The following is a 23403-nucleotide window of genomic DNA, read 5'->3' on the forward strand; positions in this document are numbered from 1 at the left end:
CAAGCCATAACCTTCTTTTGAATGAAACAAGATCAGATTTTGGCCCTTAATTGAATTCAACATTTGAGATTTTATTCTCTCTTAAGCTTTTACATTTATTTTAATGAAGCTTGCAATGTCAGATTAGCCTGGCAATCAATTCAATATTCCCACCTCTGCAAAAGCACACATCAGACTGTGTATGCAGTGAAGTATCTTTAATATTTATGTGCACTGGGAACATCAAATAAATTAACATTTCTGTCATTTTATTGTATTCTGAAACTATCCAACCCGAACTTTTTTTTTAGATCTATCTGCAGTTGATGTAAATAGAAAGAAATGAGTGAAAACTAAGTAAAAGAGAAAAAAATCCTGGAACTGTGAGCTAAAAAACAACGCAGGTTTCTTCTCCATTTTGATTCATCTTCTCGTTACATCTCCTGCAGACAGATTAGCTGAAGTTAACATGCCTCCATCACCTTCTCAGGCAGCATGATCACCATCTGTGTCATTTAGTCTCATCGGTTTACGTCTATTGTACACATTCCTTTTGTTCTCTCCATCCCTCTCTGAAACTGAAAACTTTTTTGACTGCAAACTCTGATAAAAAGTAATTGACATGAAACAATAACTCTGGTTCTCTCTCTATTGATGCTGAGGACTTCCAGCATGCTTTGCTTTTTTTTTCCTGATTTCCAGCATCTGCATATACAATTCTTTGCTTTTCCATTGCACATTTGCTCTATTCAATATTGGCTGAAATAATCCAATGACAACAAAAAAGCATAAACAGGTCATTAAAGCTGAATGTAGACAACAGAATTTAAATCACACGACTTTATGCTGCATGAACCAACCTGCGTGAGGATGAACAAACTGTTATTGTGTTCACTAGCTTCTTCAATCAGTTTAGTAAGTTCATCAGAAGGCAAGGGTCTAATGAGAAAGTAAAAGCACAAGTTAATGTCAAAATTATCTCAACCCATGACCTGACATCCGTGCTTAATTAAGTACTCACGCTGAAATTGTTTTCTCACGTGGTTCAGGAGGAAGGCCAACAGTCAGGTGCTTCTGATTTGACAAAAGGGCTGTGCAGGCCTATGACAAATATCATTAGAATACAGCATTTTACACTTATAGAAATCATTAGAACAGGTGTGTTAAATTACCAACAATGAAGGTGCTCCTTCATTGCTTCATAATTTTGTTGTATTTAGCACAAGGTGCACTACATGGTGTTGCCTTAAGGGATACAAAGATTATTTGTCAAACTTGATAAGTCAGCAGTGAGGCTCACATATGATCACAGAAGCAGCCAAGTCATTTGTTGGCAAATCCATAAATAGATAAGGTCAACGTAATGTACAGGTGTGATATCCTTTGTAAATAAATATCTACACATTTATTGCTCAGGCTGACACATGAAGAGTACTTATTTGAACTACAAAGGGCTATGACTACAAGAACAACTGTTGCTCAAATCAGTTGTCACTTTCATAGGATGAAAGGGGAAAAACAGAGCAAAACTGCAAGCAGCAGAAAGTAGAACATGTTATACAAATAGATGTAAAGACTCAATGCTCCATCATGAAGTTGAAGCATTAGAAATTTTCATAAAACTATACATTATGAAGTTCATCACCATGAGGCACACAGACATATTCAATGAAAATTGAATATAAAATAAACAACGTAATATCATGGTTAAAGGAGTACATATTCTAACAGATTTGTGGCAAGTAAAAGTAATATACACAGGACTACACATAGTAAGCAATGTGTAGATTAATAGTGCAGAATTAGATGTTTATCTACCTCATCAAGTTCTTCAACCTTTTTATGGAGCATACCAGAAATATAACGGATTAGTCCCCAATGCTGTTCGTTACCAGCTTTTGTGTACAGCTCCATTAAGAGGTCATGGACAGTCAAATCAGGATGATCCTCTTGCTGTACATTCCAATCTATACCCCTGAACATTACAGCAGATAGGTGGTGAGAAAGAAACAGAAAAGATAATCAAATCACACATTAATCACTACCTTTTAAAAAAAAATCAAATGTGTTTTTAAACAGAATAGTCTTACTTCATGACATAGATTAAGTGGATTATTTCAACCTGTTCTTGTAAGCTTTGACACTTTTTCAACTGTTCCATCAAGGCTTTACAGTCTACTTCACCAGATTCATCTTTAGGCAAGTCTTTTGAGGTCATTGATGAAAACTAATACAGAATGAGAACGAGACCAAATTAAATAATTCAAGTTCTTTAATGTTTTAGTCACACAAATGAATCAAACTCAACTTATAGGTTGTGTGCTGCATGATACTAAAGAAGTAACCAGAATTCATGAGTTTAAAATCACACTCTGGCAAGTTTTGAGATGTAAACTTATAATTTATACATAAAATAAAACCCAAAATACTGTATGGGGAAGAGAGCCTGCTACTTGCAAATGCAAGATTTGAATCGTTCTTTCTATTGCAAGGTCTTTTTATGAGATTAAGGAGGTTATCAAAAGTCTTTCCTGTCCGCTCTAATCATCGTTAGGTCAGGTAAGACACTGCACAACTTCCTTCCTGTTTTCATTATGTCCAAGTCAGGTTTTACTTTGACTCTGGGACAATAAAGTGCCATTGGCCATGATTTCATCAGATCAAATCATACAAGCTTCTCAAACAAGACAATGGCACCACTTGCCTTTCAGTATAGTACAAGCAGTTGACGAGACTTGCTGGTGCTGACTGAGGAAAATGCCATGGCCATTCAAAAGGACATTTTGCCACAAGTGTACAAATAACTCTGGCTGAAAGAAACAAGTCCAATCTTTCAAAAGCATTCAATTCTTTTGGCCATTGGAGACATGAATTGTCTACCAATCAAGGTTTTATCAAGTGGGCAGTTACTCACAAAGCATTTCAGGGGTGCACCATCATCCTCAACAACTTATTATCCACGTGCACACAGTTTGGGAGTTAGAGTGATGATGTAAGTGTTGGTGGGGCGGGGTGGTGGTGGGGAAGTACAGAAAGAAGATCATAAGGGAAAACACATTGAATGGGTAGGGAAGAACATGATCCAGTCAAAAGGTGGGATAAGGGAGATCAGAGGGAGAATGTGATCTACCTTCCCACCTGCTAGATTTGGATCATGTTCTGTCCTAGTACCACAACACTAGCAGGAAGTTCCCACAACTCCCTCTATCCCACAATGTGCTGAGAAACTGGTTTCCTTTCCACAATATTTGCTTGACCATCTGAATAGTTCCAATACTTTTTGCTTTTAAGTTATGCTGCTACTGCAAAGTGCTCCTCCTGAAGTACATCACTTTATATTGAACCACTTTAAATTGCAGGTACCTTACAACTACCCATGTCACATGGAGTACAGTGGATCTTTACATCATGAGAGAAGGTAGCTTAGAGGTCATGTTATTCAGGTAGTTGAAATCCTGGGGACAAATATACCAGGTTCTTGACAAATATTCATTATTTCTGTAATAAGCTACAAACTAATGGTATGTGGATTAAAGCCTGTTATTGCTTTCTTCACAGATACATACAAAGTAAAAATTAACATGTATTTTGATAACTGTTTTCACGTAGGACATTCCAATATGTGTTTAATTTTTACTACCATTATTTACTCTATGGTTTCTGACTTTACTGTACACTCACCTCAATTTTTAAATTAACAAACTCTTACCCGAGGCCTCTGCAGACATCATTTCCAATCAAATCAATAACCCTTGCACCTCCTCAGACCAGGTGCAGATACTCTGGGGAGCTTGTTGTACGAGTGTAGGACACTTAGTCTAAGTTCCCCCTCCTACACTGAATTCAATGAGGGGGCCAGAACCAGATTGCACTTTTTCGCCCAAAGGCAAATCACAAGGTTCTTTCCAATAACTTTTATCCAATCTCCTAACCTGTCAATATGACTCTGTAACAGGTCTGCTTGTGGTGTCTAATTTCAAGCACTCCCATTTTTATACTGATAAATAGAAGACATCCCAAAGTGTATATATAAAGGATGAATGAGAGTTGATCCTGCTGCAAAAATAATGAGAAATAAATTTCATTCAAGTAATTATTACCTCTGGACTGCCTGAGTTTGAGGATGCAGATACAAGATTGAGTCTGTAATGTGATTCAGATAACAAACGGTTGGGTAGATAGAGAGAAACGTCTACAATACAAAAGAAAAAAAAATATTTTACATTTAAAATATTACATGCTATTCTGATCAAATGTTGTTCAAAGTTAGAGCCATCAAGTAATATTGCCGTAGATTTTAATTCAATAATGCATCCCAACACTGTCATTTCTACACTAATATTCCATCCTGCACTCAACTTGTCAATCCAGTTCTGATGAAGGGTCTTTGATCTTAAACATTACATTGGTTTCTCTTATCACAGATGCTGTCTGATCTGTTGAGTGTTTTCAGCATTTTCTATTTTTATTACTCTCCATAGAATCAATTTGCCCATTTCATCTTCGCCAGCTCTTTGAGCTACCTAATTCATTCCACTCCTCTGGTCTTTTCCCAAAACCAATTCTCCAATATCTTCTGGTATTTCTATCACATTCACAACCTGTTCAAGTGGACCTTTTGAATGTATAGATATCCAGCAGGAAAATAAGCAATTGTGTTGGATATCTTGCCCAGTTCACAAGGATTCGATAATCTACTGTTTTTAGACAAGAGATATAAAACTAGGAATTTAAAACAGATGATAACAGAGTTTTATAGTGCAATCAATCAGTATTAAAATGGCTAGATAATTTTATAAATTGATGTGCTGAAAGGTCCATCTCAAGTTACTTTTCTACTGTCCTATTGGAACCAAGAATCCCATGATAGGTAGCTCACCTCATTTTCACTGCGAAAACAAGAAACTTTGATCAAACTTGGGCACCACAATCAAGATTGTCTATTATTGTGGCACGTTCCCATATTTGTCAAGTAGAATATGAAAAAACTTGTTACCAGTCAGATATAGGGTTTTTTTCCTCCCAAGAATCAAAGTACAGTGGCCAAGTATCACATCCAAACTGATTGAGATTAATCAATTTTGCATTTGGGACCTTCTGATTCGAATAGCTTACTAACATCCAAGCTGAGCCTTGATCTACCAGGGAAGTTAACCATTGGGGAAGTTTTTCAATTAACGATTTCCAGTTCATACATTAATGTGGCTACATTACTTAAAATTAATGGGTAAAAACTGTATAATCTACAAGAATCTCCGTGCTCAATTTTTTCTGTGCACTCCTACTGCAGAAAGTCCTCTGCAAAGCATCTACCCATAACTAACATTAAGCAAATAAAAATCATTCAGACAGGCTGTACATCCAAATGTAACTGATCAAGAGGGATTTTGGGCTGGATTGCACCTGATCTAGTGCACACCTTGCATTTACCCCTATACAATCCCTGCAGCTACAGTAACTTTTTGAGATCCCATGCAACCAATCAAGCTTGATGTCCCACTGCTATGGCCATCTCACAAAATTGAAAACTAAAACTATTAATTTATTTACAAATATTTTAACTGATCTAAATTAATTTAAAACATTAATATTAAAATGAAGGAAAAATACATACCTTTTCCACCCAGGTCAGTGATTCCATTTAAATGAATGGGACTGATGTAAAGCTGAGGGACCAGAGGTCTATGCTGCCCTTTAGCTCAAGACCTTTGTGATCAGTGCTGAGTTCAGTGTTGAAGGCCAGATGTGATAGCTCATTCTTTACTTCTATGTTGCAATATGCAGGCGCAGAAGTCAGGACCATGCTGACCTGCAAGGAGCACTTCACAGGTGTTTCTTTTTTCAGCCCAATTATTTCCACTATAGCTAATAGAAATTAGAAGTCCTCTTGCTGATGATGAATTAGTGTTTGCTTCTAAAATATTTTGTAATAGTTGGAGCAGTATACCATGCAATATACAATATTATTACACAACAGAGATAGTCCCATAACTGTAAGGATTGGGACTACTCTTTATAAAATAGAGAGTAAAAATAATAAGCACTTACATAAATAAAATAAATTCAGATTTCTTGAAACACCAATATTATTTAAGCATTTGAACTCAAGAGGTTGCTGCAAGTACCTTGCAAAAGTTGGCAAGAAATGCTAATCTCTTCTTTTTGGAAAAGTTGAAGCACTTAAAGATGACAAAATTACCTGCAAAAAAATTTCAGTTATGTCGCTGTGTTGATTCTGAAACAGGCAAAGAGCATAGAAGCGCTTCTTTGCTGAAGGTCAAGAAAATTGGCCAAGAGAGCAGAGCATGACGAAAAGGGTGATAACTCCAACACAACCTAAACAAAGATGAGTCAAGAAGACAATAATGACTACAGGTGCTGGAATCTGGAACAATGATGAGTCAAGACAGGAACCAAAGTACTGGGAAGACTCAATCCACTCATCTCTGGGAAAATGGAGGCTGAGATAAGCAAAGCATATTAACACCAGGAAACTGGAATCAGTGCAGCATCCAAAACACCCTACCTCTGGGAGACTAGGGGCAGCAATGTAAAGAACAGGACTCACCAACTTTGAGAAGTTGGGAGCAGTGCAGCTGAGAACTCACCCCAGATCCAGAAGCAGCAAACTTGAAGACACAAAGCAAAAGGAGGAGATGTCTAATTGGGAACCAAGCAGATCTTCCCCCACTAACTTCACCTTCTTCACCACAGTACAATTCAACCCCCAGGGCAGATCAGCCTGGGGCAATGTTCATTGTTCATGAAAATCATGGGTCCACTGGTGCAGTGTAATTGACTGTTGTGATGCAACTTTAAACCATATGCTTGCAATACAATAGGTTAAGGAATATATCCAATAACATGTACAGTTGTTCAAAGCATGATGCAATAGTTATGACCTTAGAAATACCCTCATCAAGATCAAGACTGACCTTCTATTTTTGCAGGAATGCAACTTACTGCACTTAATCAACTATTAAACAATTATCATAATAGTGGTTTCATGGACAATCAATCTGGTTAAGAGAACAATAAAGCATTATTCTGCAAGGAAAGCAACATTACCATCACAGAAGTCAAAGATCACTGTCTCCTTTTAATACTCATAACATATAAAAGTGATCCAACTTATTAATATGCATTCCCCTTTCTCTGAAGAACAATTGGTTAGCTTTCTTCCAGAAGTATGCACTGATGCTAGAACTTCTTGGACAATTGTTTCTGGCAGTGACTTCAACTGCATTGTTGATACAGCTAGATGATCTGGTAGAGACATTCGCAAACCATACACTATGTACTAACTAATGATTGAAATGGTTAACGATGCTAAGTTTATGCATCTTCAGCAACTCTGCAGATGAAGCACTATAGCAATACATCTGACTTGACGAGACAGGTCAGGTTGGTCCAGAATAGAACTTTCTGTTTGTGTCACACATGCTCAGTGTCAGATCAATTGAAGTCACACCAGTGTTATTCTCCAAACAATGCTTCCTGCTGGTTGACTGAATCCTATAGACTGGCATTAGAGTAGGATAGTTGAACAGGTAACTAGTAACTCTAGAAAACATCAAGGAATTTCAAAGGGATTAGAGATTGTAGAACTGTGAAGCCCCTCTTTGATTACCAGATACACTGGTGCAAAGCATCAAGGCACATATTAAGAGGTTCTTCATTCTCAGTGTTCAGAAAACAAGAGAGAACCAGAGGGAAATGAGCTATTCAGAAAGACATGCAGAATCTGCTGCTGATGTAATCGATGGGGATCCATGTCAAGGAGTTTTCAAATTTAGAAGTTTTTTCTAAATTTTGTTTTTAATTTAGAATTCCCCAAGATTATCTTCCAGTCTTTGGACCTCAGCAGAATAAGATTTGGGAGGCTATCTTTGGCCTTTACATTGTATAGCTTGACAAAGAAGGATTGCAGATCCTTAATACTTCAGGCTGTAATGACATTATTGAGACACCCTAGTCCCCAAGTCTGTCAATCACAGAGGTCCCTCAGTGGAACTGGACATCTCAGACATGTTAGGAGCATATTAATATCATGAGAAGGGTATCATCACCTTCATCTACAAGTGAAAAGCCAAGTAAGAAGAAATCAGAAATTGGTGACCAATGTCACTGCTTAATGTGGACTACAAAATTCTGTCCAAGGCCATAAAGCAATCAAGTTAAGTTTGCTGAGGGATTGGTGATTCACCCAGATTAGACATCTGATAAACAGCAGGAAGATCTCTGGAAGCCTTGTGCTCAACATGGATATAAATCACCTATGAACAGGACAGGGTGGTGAACACGTATTAGTTAGCTTGGACCCAGAGAATAACTTTGACAGAATATTACATTTGTACATGATGGATGTGCTCTCCAATACGAGTCTGGGTAGAAAAACAGTGGCACAATCCTGCTCAACAGTGGGAAACACTGCACTTCCCATTAAATCTACAGTTAGGTAAGGCTGTCCACTCTTCTCTTTCTTGCTTATGTTGGAACCAGCTCTTTGCGAAGTCCAAGATAAGGATACGAGCATAAAGTGGTAATGATCCCAGGCAACAGAGAGCTCAGGTCAAGATTTCCTGATAAGTGGAGAACATCTCTATCTTCTGCTTGGATCCATGAGTTTGAACTGCCCACCAGAGCAGAGTATTTGCAGCAACATCAGCACTGTACTCTTTGGTAACATTGCAACCAACCCCTTTTTGCCCTTCAGGCATCATGTCTGGTTACCTGAAGGTGCTGGGAATCTGCTTTGGAAGAGCCAGGACATGCAGCAAACAGAATTATAGCTCCCTCTTCAGTGGAGGAAAAGAACCTGGTCATCAGGCACCACTTATGATGAAGTGAGCCTTACTTGGATGACTGTTAGGTTGTCCACGACCTACCAACTTCTATATAGGTTGTTCTTTCCAATGGTTTTCTTAATGTTCATTCCCACTTATCAACTTCATATCTGATATCTTCAGGGCTCTTTACCAATTATCTGAGCATTATCCCCTACAGTCTACAATTGCCTGTTCAATCAACAAATTATTTGACCAAAATTGCCATACACAACCACCTTTCCAACCAACCAATCCCCTACCTAAGATTCCACCCTTTGCTACCAATCTCCTAATCTCACAGCATCGACATAACAATGATGTCAAGCAATGTGTTATGCACAATTGACATTACTGTGTGCATTGCACATTGATTGACATCACTGCAACACTTCTGTATGTCAGCACATCATAAGCACAGAGGACTGCAATGTAATTCCCTGAAACACAGTGCATACACAGATGCCAATCACAGTTAGCACAATTTTCATGTAAAATTCTATTGTGCAGCACATAAAAATGCACTCTGTATTAAAATTTCTAACTCTTCTCTAAAATATGAAAGCAATGAAAGATCCAAGGGTGTTTAATTAGAAATGGAAAGTTGTTTAAAGATCTCAATTACGATAAAGGCAGTGAAACAGGAAGGATTCCTTCGCCACCCCCATGTTTCTTGAAGCAATTATAACTTATCCCATCACATGAACGTCTTGCTTGGTCTGCACAAGAACTTAAGGTTTGGTTACCCATCAAAAATATTCGTAGGGAAAGCTCTTTTAAAACAAAAATCAAAATGCCAAACTAACTTTGGATGTCAAGTCCTTTTGCTTTGTGTGCCAGAGATACGATGTCCGCGTAGCATGTGCAGCAGCACGGAATCGATGCAGGCCCACTTTCTTTCCAGATGACAGCAAACAGATTTGATGGCTTCGTCTCAAGCAGTTGGTTTAAGTACACAGTTAGCTCATCCGGTATTCCACTGTTGGCAACGAAGAACTCAAACTTAATGGGGACTCAGACTTAATAAGCACAGAGAGTGGGAGCTCTAACTTTCCCTATGCATGCATGTGTAATAAGCATTCTGCAGCAGCCATGTAAAGAATTTCCCAATCAACACAATGGCTGATTAAAAGACAGGAAACAACTGAGCATACAGTCAAAAAGTGTAAGAAAGCGCTAGGCCGTCAAGCAGTACACAGTTTTTGATGAAGCTGCAACCATTTCATTGAGAAAAGCAACATGTACAAACATTTCTTCATCTTGAAGACAAACAATCTGAAGAAGTACATAATGGTCCAGATTTTACAGGAGCAACAGTGGCAAATGTACTAGCCCTCTTCTATCTTGCTCTGGCAAAACTGGCAAGAGTTGGCACATTCAAACATCAAAATCCAGAAGTTGCTGCCAGCAGTTCAATGTGCACTAGCAGGCTGCACTGTGAAGCTGAACTCTTACATGCAGTTCAATGAGGAAGCAAGAACTTGGGTTGATTACCTACTTTTTATTTAAGACTGTCACTGCCCTATTTACATTAGCCATAGGATCACTTTTACTATCAAGTTTTTAATCTCTCATTGAATGCACAGTTATCTAATACCTTAGATCTTACATCTTATTAATCTGGCAGCATGTGAATATCAGGGAAGGAGATCACATTGTAGCTGTAATTCATCTCCCTGAAAAAATCGCCTGTTAGTGTTGCTAACTAGATACTACTTTAGAAAGGCCTAGCCAGTTGTCAGTGTTTAATGGACTGTAGTTCAGCATGAGTCTTCCTGAGAATCAAGGAGAGAGAGGAATGCAAAATAAGTGCTCAGAGAAAACATTCAAACCAAACAGCAAGGTTTTAATGCACAGGTTGTCTGATACTAAATGTAATACATCATAGTGTTGACATCTTTCTTTCCTCCAAACTTTGTCAATGGATAAACAAAAAAAGATAAAAATGATGTTCAAACTTAGGAAAGCATTACAAAGCATTGGGTAAGGAAGTCAAAAGGTATAAATCACATATTCACTTTCAAATATGTGAACGTTGAGAACTCTAATACTGATATCTTAAGGGTAAGATTGCACCCTATATTCTCAAAATGTCTTTAAAATCAGCAGTTCTTTCAGACATGAAACATTACTAATAAATTAATTCCAATTTCAGGATCTCAGTAAGAACTATGTACATCTTTGCTTATTTCTGCTACAGTGTAGAGAAGAGCAAACAGCAAGTGAAAAATGTAAACATTAAGCTTTGCAAAATAGTGATGACTTGACACACTTCAGTTTTCCAATATGCTGAGAATAATATCTTCCTGTTTCATTTGTATATTAAAAAACAACATTATGGAGTAAATAAACAAAGGGCAATGCAAAATTAAATGACTCAGCTTCAAAGAGAATACTGAATACCATGCACCTGAAATAAAATGCTCTTAGAACAAAGGCAATAACTTCTATCAAAGAATGAGCAAAAAAAGTCTCTTCGTCCCAAATTATCCTTGTCTTAAAAGACCAACTTAATGCCATGCCACATTAAAAAAAACAATGAAAAGAAGCATGCCAAGTCCAATCACACATAAAATGAAGAAATCACCTTGTGTGCAGATGACGATGAGGATTTTCACAGCCCATATAATAATATTGATTCCATTCATGCGACAATGAAAGAATGGATAATTCATTCACTTTACAAACTGAATGACTGACATTAAGTTCAAAACAATTACTATATGAAGGGAAAAATAGCATTGGCTGCATCTTACATATTTTATGCCAAGCATGATTTTGATTCTTCTATATTACACAATTAATTCACATCCAACTGTTCTGCATGTTCTCCCTCACAAAACACTGTGGCCCTGAAATTCACTGAGACAGATTTTTGGAGCATGGAGGAATCATCAATGACAAATATAGAATTCAAAACTTCTGTGGAAGGGCGAATTGGGGAGGGGGGGGAAAAGTAAGAGGGGGTTGGGGCAGTTCAACAATGATGGCTGGATGGTGAAGGTCACAAGAGGTCTGAAGAAATTAAGAAATTGCTAGAGATCTGGCATTTGGAGGGCGGGGGGGAGAGAAAAGAAATGGAGATTGGACAAAGGTAAAGTAGTTGTTGATAATAGAAGGGGTTGGGATAGAAATTACAGGTAAGCCTGAGGGAAAAAAAAAAACTGTCCTGGGTTACAAGGCAATGCTGTAAATGCACCTGCTAGGTACCTAGAAGTTTAGGAAACCCAAGGAGATGGTTTAAAAATGGAAACCCTCTTAAACAGAGGCTCTCAGACACCTTATAAATGTGCAGTTACTGATCCACATCTTGACAGCAGATCTATTCTCTGTACTCTCATCTCACTTCTGTCAGAACTGGCATACTCAAAGCACAATGAATTCCTGTTTCAGACATTAAACATCCTATTCAAAACAAATATGTTTCTAGGTTTTAAAAATACTCTCAATAATTCTTCAAAAAATATGACTACAATATAAAAACATCAAAAGAAAATTGAAATCTTCACTGTTGCCAACTTTCTTTCTCCACCTCCAACTATACTCTGCTTAAATTTTAACAGCAAGTTTCTGCTACTTATCCGTTTCTTAATTCTGAATAGATTTTTCCCCAATTGTAAGTGCAATGTCCGGTATAACCCTGAAATCTAAAGTGTCTCTAATTTGATCTGGTGAGTTAGATGAAACTGTTTCAGCATTCTTGTGCTAGGATTAACAATTTAAAAAAAAAGCCATGTTTCCTATTTCTAACAATTATTCAGAAACCTTTCTAGGCAAATGTACATGGGTAGATTGAAAACAGGATGAGAGTTGATATAGTGAGATATTAATACAGGACATGCATTTGAGTAACTGCCAGTACTCATGAGCTTTTCTTAGACACTTGTTTGTCTATTTTTCAGACAGTCAGCAAGGGCTCTGCTATGGTGCTTAGTACTTCATGAACCCAAATGGATCCTTAGCCTCCAACAAATTCCACTGCAAATGTATAGGCTTATATATGAACCATGAGGAGTTCAGATAAAGAGTGTGTAGTTTATTCAAAAGTGTCTCTATATAGACTGTTTCTAGAATTTTATATAAACACTGCAGCCCAGAAAACAGTTAATCACAGGTTGGAACCCTTAAAGAATTGTGAATTTTAAAATGAAATATCATATTGACAAATCTAATGAAACCACTGTTCTTTGCAGTCTGAGCTTCATAAGAATGTAAGTGTCATAATAGTGTAAGTGCTGAAGTCATCCAGCATTGTTTTTTGTTCCATGATACGAATTTTGTTTTATTGACAAGTCAACTGCCAAAGCAGTTTACCCGGGCATTCTGCACTCAATGTCACAGACATATTGAGACAAAAGGATAGTCCACCTCTGCATCCTTGATGCTGTCATTCTGGGAATAGCAGATTTCAATTCCAGAATGACCAACAACAGCATGTGGTCCACAAAGAGTATCAATGGTCTTCCCAGCAAGAATTGCAACTCTGTTAACAACTGTCAATTCCTCCCTCTCTGAGAACAATTTTTTTGTTATTTTGGTCAGTGTTCCTGATGCATAAGCTTTAACGTTCTCAACACCACTGTCCATAACGTGAATAATTACTGTCCTAACTCCAGGTTTTGGCACAGTTGGTGTCATATTGTATGACTCATTTCTGAGGCTTTTCTTACACAGACTGTACACTTATTGCAGGTCAACCCAACTATTATGACAATCTTTCTTTGGTAGCTGATGGAGTCACATCAATATTGTAAGCAGGTTTGGTACAAAACAAGCAAAGTATTGGATTATACCCAAAAATGAACTCAAGTCAGTGATATTTTTGGAGTTTCCTGGTTCTTACACTAGCCACAAATTTCTCTAAAAGGCAAGCTTTCATCAACTCTGTTTTTGCATGAATATACATTTTCCTTTTTCATATTATGTTGTTGCAATCTTCCAAATACATCAAGTGCATGACTGCTGCAATTAGAACATCATTCTGGCCGTACAAACAACATTGGATCACTTGGAGCATCTTATCCATAATGCTTGGGATATTTTTAGTAATAATTTTGCTGCATATTGCAGCTTGGTATGAGACTATAACCCTTTCTGTCAAGTACCATTGACTGTCTTTGTCAATATCTAGCTGAACAAAGGCATAGGGGAGAACCAGCTTTTAGTGAAGATTTTTGTTCCTACAATTCGATATACAAGTCTTGAGCTGTGGAAATGGGTATTGCTTGCTTTCTACCTCTATGAATATTTACTTTATAATTTCTACACCCTTGTTGGCCTTGGGTTTCATCATTATGGGTGTTACCTAATCACTATGCAGCACTTTCACTAATACTCCATGCCATTTAAGTTTGTTTATTTCATCTTCTACCCATGATTTTAGTGCACAAGGTTGTGGTCTGGATTTATAGGAGGTCAGCTTGGCATTTGGTATATGTACATGACCTTTTAGGCTATAGATGTTCATTTATGAATTCTTGAACACCTCTTCATATTCCTCCAGAACTATGCTTACTTAAACAATGTCCTTGTGTATTCATGCTGTATATATCATTCAAATCTATTCTCAATATCAGCCATTCATTTCCAAGCAGAGGTAATATTGTTGGCTAATCTGCCATTGTACTCAGAAGCTTTGCCTTTTGCCCATTACAGAGGACTACATATTCCATTTGTCCTAATTTTCCTAAGGGTTTCAGTAAAATACATTCTTATTTTTACTGGCAATGGCATCTCACTAAATATCTAGTATACACATCCACTGCCAGATCAATAGATCAATATCAATAACCAATTTTTGCTCTAATTTTGAAATCACAGTTTCTCTTAATACAACTTGTGACATATGTACTACATAAAATGCTCTCCTTGTATTGTTCTTTCACTCAATGTAATGTAAACCTTTCTTCAAAGTCTTTTTTACTTTAACTGTTTTCTTCTGTTGGACCATGGCTGAACTACCACTGTTTAAGATTGCTGGACCCCATTTAGCTATGAATACAGCAACCATGTACACTTGCTTCTACAATTAAACAGCAGGCAGCGTTGATCTTACACGTTGGTACAGAGTGATTCCCATAACAATGTTTCCCACCAACCTAATCTTCACATCAGTCACACTCAAATGACCCAGACTCTCCCGCTATTATATTCCTGCCTTTGATCCATGTGCCATGTTTACACTAATGATTTGAGCTGGCTAAAATTCCTTCTAATTTTTTTTTAAAGAGGGCAGTTCCACAAATATAGCTGTCTTCCATACCCATTCAAAAGTTAAATCTTGAATGTTGGTAACTTAGACTTAATCCACATGCAAATTCTCAGCACGCAAGCCAAAAATACACCACAGCTGCAAAGCCATGACAGATCATTCTGAGCAAATACTGTATATCATCATTATTATTCTTTTTGGACCTCTGGTTAAGATTCCAATCTTACAACTTTCCAGAATCTCCTGAATGGCACAGGGCTTAAATGATTTTGTAACTTACCTACTTAATGGAATATCAAATGTCCTTCAGGACACAGTTTGTCCATGTGTTCATGTGTGGCCTCATTCTAAGCACCTTTGCCCTCTATTTCAATAGCATTATTTACCCTCCAAAATTCCATCCTTTCCATCTTTCCATGCATGAATTGAGGGCTCCTGTGCCGTGTTGTAAGATTGAGGTTTCCAATATAACCAGTTTGTGCCTGGCCTGCCATTGTGTATTAACTACAACAATTACTCACTTGACTTTTTAAACTGTACTAATTTTTCCATGTACTACCATTTCTTCCCTCATGCTTGAGTCTGCACTTTTACTTTCTGCTATTAATTGTGAATTTCAGAGACCCACATTCCCAATGCAGTCGTGTAGTCACTTGGCTTCCTCAACAACTTTGTCACTTTTAATGCTTAAGATTCTGTGGTATCTTCATTACGAAGATGTTTGTGCTCCAATGGTTCTTAAACTATAACAAAATCCATTGTATACTGTACAAACTTACATGCATTTAGCATAAGAAACTCAGAAAAATGTGTGGGGATCTATTCAAAGACTCTTCACAGCCTCTTTGGAACTTTTTATGAACACTGTTACAGCCAGAGAGCAGTTTGTCACATAACACAATCCTTAAATACGTAACAACCTAAAAGCAACAAGGTGTGCTCACAGTCATTGTATGAAACAATACAGAGTCCCAGTGGATTCTCCTGGCCCTTGCATTAGTGGATGGTTTTCACTTCTTGCAGCCAAGCAACAGCTAGCTCTCTTGGACTGCTAAGTAGCATAAGGCTCAAACTTGCTAAAGTGCTGGTGCAAAATTTACTCTTAAGTTCATGTTTTCTTGTCACTTATTCAACTGATGTTTGCCTTGACCACAAAAGATTGTCCCAATGTGCTTGAGTCTTTTCCAATCTGGGCAGAAATAGTGGTCTGTTCCCTGCCCTATCAGTAGCAGGAAGTTGGAGAAAGGCTGGCCTAAGCCCCAAGGGGCTGTTGACCAACAGAACCAGACCAGTAGAGTGGGAGGAGAGCTTGATCCTACCCCCACCACTATTGCTTCTTGCCTAATTACCTTGGCTCCAGACTCCTCAATGCACTGGCCAAAGTGAAGAATTTGCAAAAATCAAAGAATAGCCGATATCAACAGAACACTTGTGATGGAGCAAAATGCTGGCTGAGCTGGCCATGTATGTCCACCCCAACATGGCTTATTGAAAGACTGGTGACAGAAGCAAGCACTATGCAGCCACAAGTTGGTATCTGTGTCTAAAATATTCATAAGTAATGCAAGAATAACAACTACTTTATAAATGAATTTAACGAGTACACTTAACTGCAAAAAAAGTGTTTTGCTCACCCTTCCATGTCTAAAAGTTGCCAGTTAAATGATTTAATAATCTACAAAGTCAACTATTATGTACGTACTGAAACACTAATGAAGATTTCCACTCATCACATTGAATTTAAATGAACTTCAAATACGATAAGATAGTAAAAGTTGCACATATTTGAAACAATGGAGTTCAAGATCCTGACTAAAACTTCTCTGAATATTATGCAGACATCTATCATAAAACCTTAATATAGTGAAAATGATCTAACTCCAAAAAAACTACATTGCTACACAAATACTTAATTACAGGAAAATTAATGTCAGTATTAGAATAAATCCATATGGTTACATAAATGGGAATTGTGTAGATCCTCATCCATATCAAGATCTAAATCCAATAATTCATGCAGCTCCTCTGCTGTTTGTAGTGAATAGAATGTATCAAACCAGTCATCAAAAGTCTTACCATCGGGTCCAACATCCATAAAACTGAGTTGTGTGCAGCATGAGGTTACTAGCAATGTTGACAATTTGGCTGCATGAACTCTGCAAACAAGAAACAAATAAGAAGTTTTCTGTTATCTTAACTCTTGACCAAGCCGTCCAAGTTGGCCAGCCATTTAAACTTGAATGACTTTCTCATTTCTAAGGTGAAATAAAGTAGTTAGAAAAATCATAAGTCAGAAACCGTGTGTGCATTTTTTATGTTCCCAATCTTCGGCCAGAGTGAATTTGGAAAATGAAGAGCAAAGTTCATCTGCCCGTTTCTCAAATCAGCAACTTGGCCAACCAATGCAAAAATGAATAACCTTTGAAAAATAAATGACAAGTTAGATTCACTTCCTGTAACAAGGGTCTCAAAATTCACACACAAACAAGAGCAACAATAAGAGATTCAACAGATTATTTCTGAGCAATAACCCAAAATGATGGCCTTTAATAGGTTAGACAATGGCCTTTAGTTCTTTTTTAAGACCAACAAAAGTAGTCAATTTTTTTTTACATTAAAATTGCAGTTGAAGGTCAAAAGTAGTGACAGCAAAACATTGAGCTGTGTAGTGAGCAACTAATCCACATAGTTATGTAACCAGTCTCAAATAGAAAAAAACCTAGAAATTACAACCATTTTGAAGGCTGTGCAAAAATAGTTTAACACTAGAGGTCAGAATACATCTATAGGCTCAACTAACATTAAAGCTTAAGGCACAAAGAGAATACAAAAGACTCAGGAAACAGTCAGTTATGGAATACTATGGTATTCAAAGTTCAAGGCCAAAATGATGAGTTGTGTAGGCCAGAACAAGTTGGGTTCAACTTAAAGCAGGTAAGGTCTACACTTTTGGCTTCAACAGCCCATAAAAAGAAAGGAGAAAAACAGATAAAGTTCATACTTTTCACAGCAATCAGTGACTGTGAAGAATGGTGTACAGATATGGAGATCGACATAAAGCAGTTTCAATCAGCATCCATGGAATTGTAATTGAGCAAAATCAATACTTTTTAGATAAGATGGGGGAAAAAATTAATAGAAAAAATCCCGTAATCACTTTCTTTCTCTCTCCTATTAACAGTAACCAATACTAAACATTGCTTTCAACCACAGAAGTGATTGTAAATTAATTACCTTTAAGATCATGTCCATGGGCAGAACAAGGAAGATTATAAAAAGGAGACACAAGAGACTACAGATGCTGGAATCTCCCTCTTCCCTCTGGCTCCATCCATCCACCCACCATCCCCACACCACCCCAGCTTTTTCTAGTTCCACCTATTACCTACTAATCTCTTGTCTCACCACTCCCCCTCATTTCTATGGTGACTATCTTCTGTCTACATCAGTCATTGTTTCTGTTCTTCATAAGTATTCAGCAACTGTTCCTGAAAAATGTGCAAGGTTTAAGTTGTGCATGGGTTCTCAGATTACTTACCTGGCTCCTCCAAAGTATCCATCTTGTAGTTTCCTCAATGTTGAGAGAACATGTGGATCCAAACTAGTTCCATTATCAACTGCAAAATTAATATTGAAATATTTTAAAAATATAATAATTGCTATGGGATCACAGTAACAATTTACATTCCAGTATCAAACTGATAAAATCCTTCTCAATTTCCAACTAGCTTATAATCAGTGATCTTTACTAACTGGTTAAATCCACTGATACTCTATAGCCATTTTGTCTGTTTTTACTTAGTATATTCACTGCTGCAATTATTTTAAAAGAAAATAAAACTTAAGCTAGCGAGTCAAATGTAAATGCAATTTGAAATCTGCATACAAGAAAACATGAACATAAATGTAACACCAGAAATGCAATTCAAAATATGCTGAATAAATTATATTATAGTATAATTAATCTCCATGCATATGCATTTCATCATTTGTGATATTCTTCTATACAAGGCAAAAATACTCAATAAAGAACACCAGTCAATCATCAGGAGAGTTTGATATGTGCCCTTTTATGGTCATAAAATGTAATTGGCAAGTAAACAAAGCTTCATAATTTAGAAGATTAATTGTTGTTTGATCAGCCAACTTTGACTGAACAGAGATTCTCTACTTTGCAAATGACCAATCAGGAGCCGTTGGCTCAATGAACCAGTTCTCCAATTTGCAGAGTTCAATTGTTTCTAATTGTTATACATTTTATCAGTTCCAGATTTTAGCTCAGAAACAAAGCATAAGATTGCTTTGCCTTAGCCATGTAATGTGATTTTTAATAGATTTTCCATGACTTTACTTACATGGAGTTAGAAAATGTGCTGTGTCATGTTGTACCAGATAAAGGAATGTATTATATATGTAACATGCCTTATAAATTCACGAGAACAATTTGGATCAGGTAAACAAGGGATGAGTGATGATATAGCAATTGATAGCCTAGAGGCATTCTAACTTGGTATTTTAACCCTTTGTGCGAACTGTGTTTAATTTTTTGAATGATTGGACAGGGATTTGATGACTATAGACAAGTGCAAAGAGATGAGATGATTGATCCCAGAAGAAGCCAGAAGGTTAGATGTCCATTGGCACATTTGCCTCGGCAGCCACTGGAACCAGTCTCCCTGCTCTGCTCCGAAATAGTGCTTGCGATTGCAGCAGGTGATAGACTTCAGTGACATTCCCCTTATTATAGCCAGATACATGTGTTTCATGAGATCCACGGTGACTTGGTAGTATGGATTCAGAACTGCCCTTAGAAAATAGAGGGTAGTAGTGAAAGAGTGTTTTTCTGGCTAGAGCGGTGTTCCACAGGGATCACTGCGGGGAGCTGTGTTTGTAAGATATATGACTTGGACAAAAATGTAGATGGGTTGGTTAGTAAGTTTGCAGATGACACAAAAATTGGTGGAATTGCAGACAGTGAAAAAGGTTGTCAAAGGATACAACAGGATACAGATCAGTTACAGATATGGGTGGAGAAATGGCAGATGGAGTTTAGTCTGGGCAGGTGTGAGGTGTTGCATTTTGGGAGGTCGAATGGAAGGGGAAAGTATACAGTAAATAGCAGGACCCTTAACAGCATTGATATACAGATCATGGTTCAAGTCTATAGCTCCCTGAAACAGGTAACACAAGTAGATAGAATGGTAAACGTGATGTATGGTAAACTTGCCTTCATCAGTCTGGGCATTGGGTATTTGAGTTGGCAAATGATGCTGAGGCTGCACTTGGAGTATTGTGTGTAGTTCTGATCACCCCATTAAAGGAAGGATGTGGAGGCTTTGGAGAGGGTGGAAAAGAGGTTTACCAGGATGCTGCCTGGATTAGAAGGTATTAGATACTAGGAGAGATTAGATAAACTTGGATTATTCTCTCTGGCGTGTTTGAGACTGAGGAGAGACCTGAAAGAAGTTTATAAAAGTATGAGATGCACAGATAGGGTAGACAGTCAGAATCTTTTTCCCAGGGTAGAAATGTCAAATACTAGAGCACATAGCTTTAAGGTGAGAGGGAGTAAGTTTAAAGTGGATATGAAGGGTGAGTTTTTTCTTTATATGCAGAGTGGTAGGTGCCTAGAACACACCGCCGGGGTGGTGGTGGAAACAGATATGATTGCAGTGTTTAAGAGGTTTTTAGTTAGGCACATGAATATGCAAGAAATGGAAGGATATGGATCATGTGCAGGCAGAAGAGATTAGTTTAATTTGGCATCATGTTCGGCATAGGCATTGTGGCCAGAGGGCCTGATCCTTTGCTGAACTGTTCTATGTTCTGTCTCAATTCTCCTTGTTGAAGTTCAGGTAGAAGAATTGAACCTTAAACATAATTGCAAGATGTGGTCTTCAGTAGCTTGTCCTCCACCAAATGAAGTCCATTCAGTTTCCTAATCTTGCTAGATTGAGAGTTAAATTGCATAGTAATGGATGCATATTTTAGAGTGGCTAGAGTGTGCAGAAATCTTGAAATTAACAAAAAGTCCTCCAGCTCTCACTACTTCATTCCTGGTGGATATTTGCAGGTTTGAACAGTAAGCACAGAATCTAATACAGTGAAAATTAACCAGAAACCAACTTTTAGGTTGACCAACCTCTTAAATAGCTCTGGGGATGTTTGCCCTGCCATTTATTAGCACTGAATCGAGGCTGATTAGAATGTTGAACTCCAAAATATCAGTGCCCGTTGCATACTGTTATTATAATCTTCCACCAGGTGTACACATTGACATCCTGTCACCAGCATCCAGCAAGAATCATCATATAAACTAGTAAACTTTAAGAGCACTCATAACAACCAAGGAATGGGAGTAGTAAATCTTAATTCTGCACCAGCTGAAAAGGATCAAATTTTATGTAATATACTGTATGTATTCTGAATGTTTTATCCAACTTGGTTCCTATTCCTGTTACAAGGTACACATCTGGCTGTAAGGTGACATGATCAACTAGATTGCCTCTTACAGTTAGATCATTGGCAAACACTCACTAAATGGCTCGAAAATTAAGAACTTAGTGCCTGCATGGTACCTGTAAAACCATATGTCAACTAACAAGGTTAACAAGTTTGAATGTTTGTGGGATTTTATTAAAAATTCTATGGGAATCAAAAGGCTTGACTTACCAAGCATGGACTGTAAAATTGGGAATGTAACAGTGGGCCGCCCAGTCTTTCTCCAGCAACGACACAAAAATGATAACTCTGTTCGAAGCATATCGACTATCATTCCATTATCAAGAGCAAGATAGAACTGCTGCTGATCAACAAACTGTAAATACACATTTTTTTGTTAAATTGCCAGGCATATATAAAAGAACAAAGGAGAAACTAGTACCCAATTTTCCCTTCGGAATTCCAATGCAGAATGTGTCAAGCATGAAAAATAAGATTGAAATATTTTAGAAGAGGCAACTAAAATAAATACATGTTATTTATATGGATTTTCAGAAGGCAGTGGGAAAAAATTCATATGTGAAATTAATGATGTGCCAAAATTGCAAACTAAATTTTGAAGTTCATGTTCCTGAGTAACAATTAAGAAAGTGGATGAGAGAAAGGAGACAGACTAGTGACCATGGGCAGGGATACAAATTAGCAAATTTAACTAGCAGCTCACTGATGGATTTAACACCTCAGTGATGGATTTGTATTAGAGCCCCAAGTGTTCACCTTATTTAACCACGATTTGAATAGATAGAGCCATATAATCAAACATTGCAGTAACAAAGAAAAACAGCACTTGTGGATCAACACACAAAAAACACAGAAATTTAGATTTGTACATACAAAGTGTTTCTTGTATGCCTTTCAAGACATCCCATAATATGCTGCAGCCAATGAACTACTTTTAAATTTTTGTCATTGTTTAATACAGGACAAGGAGCTACAGTTTGTTTAAGTGAATGAACACAACTGTGGCAAATGTATTTCAACAGAGGCAACTGACTGGTCATGTTATTCAAAGCCCTAGTTAGACCTCACTTTGAACAGTTCCAAGCTCAACACATTGAGGATATATTGACCTTGGAGTGAATGCAGCAATTATTTATGAGAATGGTACCTGGATGGCACAGTTTGAGATTACACAAGCTGTAGTTTTATTCCCTGCAAGTTTTTTTCCATGGAGTGATTTGATCATTTACAAGCATTAAGTAGAGCCAATTGGATAGAGAGAGAAAACATTTTCATTAGTTGAGGATTGTAAGACAAGAAGACATAGCCTTAGAGACAGACATTTCAAGTGCGAATTTAGAAAACACTTATTTACACTGAGGGTTGTTATAGTTTGAAACAGTTCTGCAAATGGCAGATGGGTTAATTTTCTGAAATTGATAGATTTCTGTTACTCAAAGACATTAAAATTTATGGGCAAGATATATAGTCAGGTCACAAATTAGTATGAACTCACTGAATAGCAAAACAGGCTTGCGGGACTAAATAATTTACTTTTGCACCTATGACCAAATAAATCTGTGATCTTTTGCTAATAGGGAAATGCTGAATAATCTCCATACAATGAAAAGATGTGCAGCAAATCTAAAAGGAGATATTTTCATTAAAAGAAACCAAAATAAAAATTCTCAAATGGAATTGAAAGTAAGGGGCATCTAACTCACCTGAGGAGTGAAAGCAAAGATCTCATTCCGTATAATATACAACTTTGATGTGCCAAGAATACCCATGTGCCGGTAAGGCCGACCACTCAATGCCATTCTTTTATTGCAACCTATCAACAGAATTAGATCTATATGTTAGCTGCATTTTAAAGATTAAAGTCAGTAATCCTCAGACCTGGCAAGTTGTGTTCAGTTTTTGTGTAAGCACAAAAAATCTACTGGA

General features: G+C 37.3%; 1 protein-coding gene across 2 annotated transcripts in view; it reads right to left on the minus strand.

The window, feature by feature from the left end:
• phka1a (phosphorylase kinase, alpha 1a (muscle)) overlaps positions 1-23403 on the minus strand; it is a 95020-nt gene that overhangs the window by 32272 nt on the left and 39345 nt on the right. For both annotated transcript variants that reach the window (XM_052021063.1, XM_052021062.1), the window contains exons 15-23: positions 23181-23290; positions 21688-21832; positions 18554-18632; positions 17092-17171; positions 4080-4171; positions 2070-2206; positions 1798-1954; positions 1001-1080; positions 840-918 (exon numbers count right to left, since the gene is read on the minus strand). In XM_052021063.1, the coding sequence (XP_051877023.1) occupies positions 840-918; positions 1001-1080; positions 1798-1954; positions 2070-2206; positions 4080-4171; positions 17092-17171; positions 18554-18632; positions 21688-21832; positions 23181-23290 (959 nt within the window). The remainder of the gene's footprint in view (positions 1-839; positions 919-1000; positions 1081-1797; positions 1955-2069; positions 2207-4079; positions 4172-17091; positions 17172-18553; positions 18633-21687; positions 21833-23180; positions 23291-23403) is intronic.

The sequence above is a fragment of the Pristis pectinata genome, chromosome 8 (assembly GCF_009764475.1).
Source record: "Pristis pectinata isolate sPriPec2 chromosome 8, sPriPec2.1.pri, whole genome shotgun sequence".
NCBI classification, from domain to species: domain Eukaryota; kingdom Metazoa; phylum Chordata; class Chondrichthyes; order Rhinopristiformes; family Pristidae; genus Pristis; species Pristis pectinata.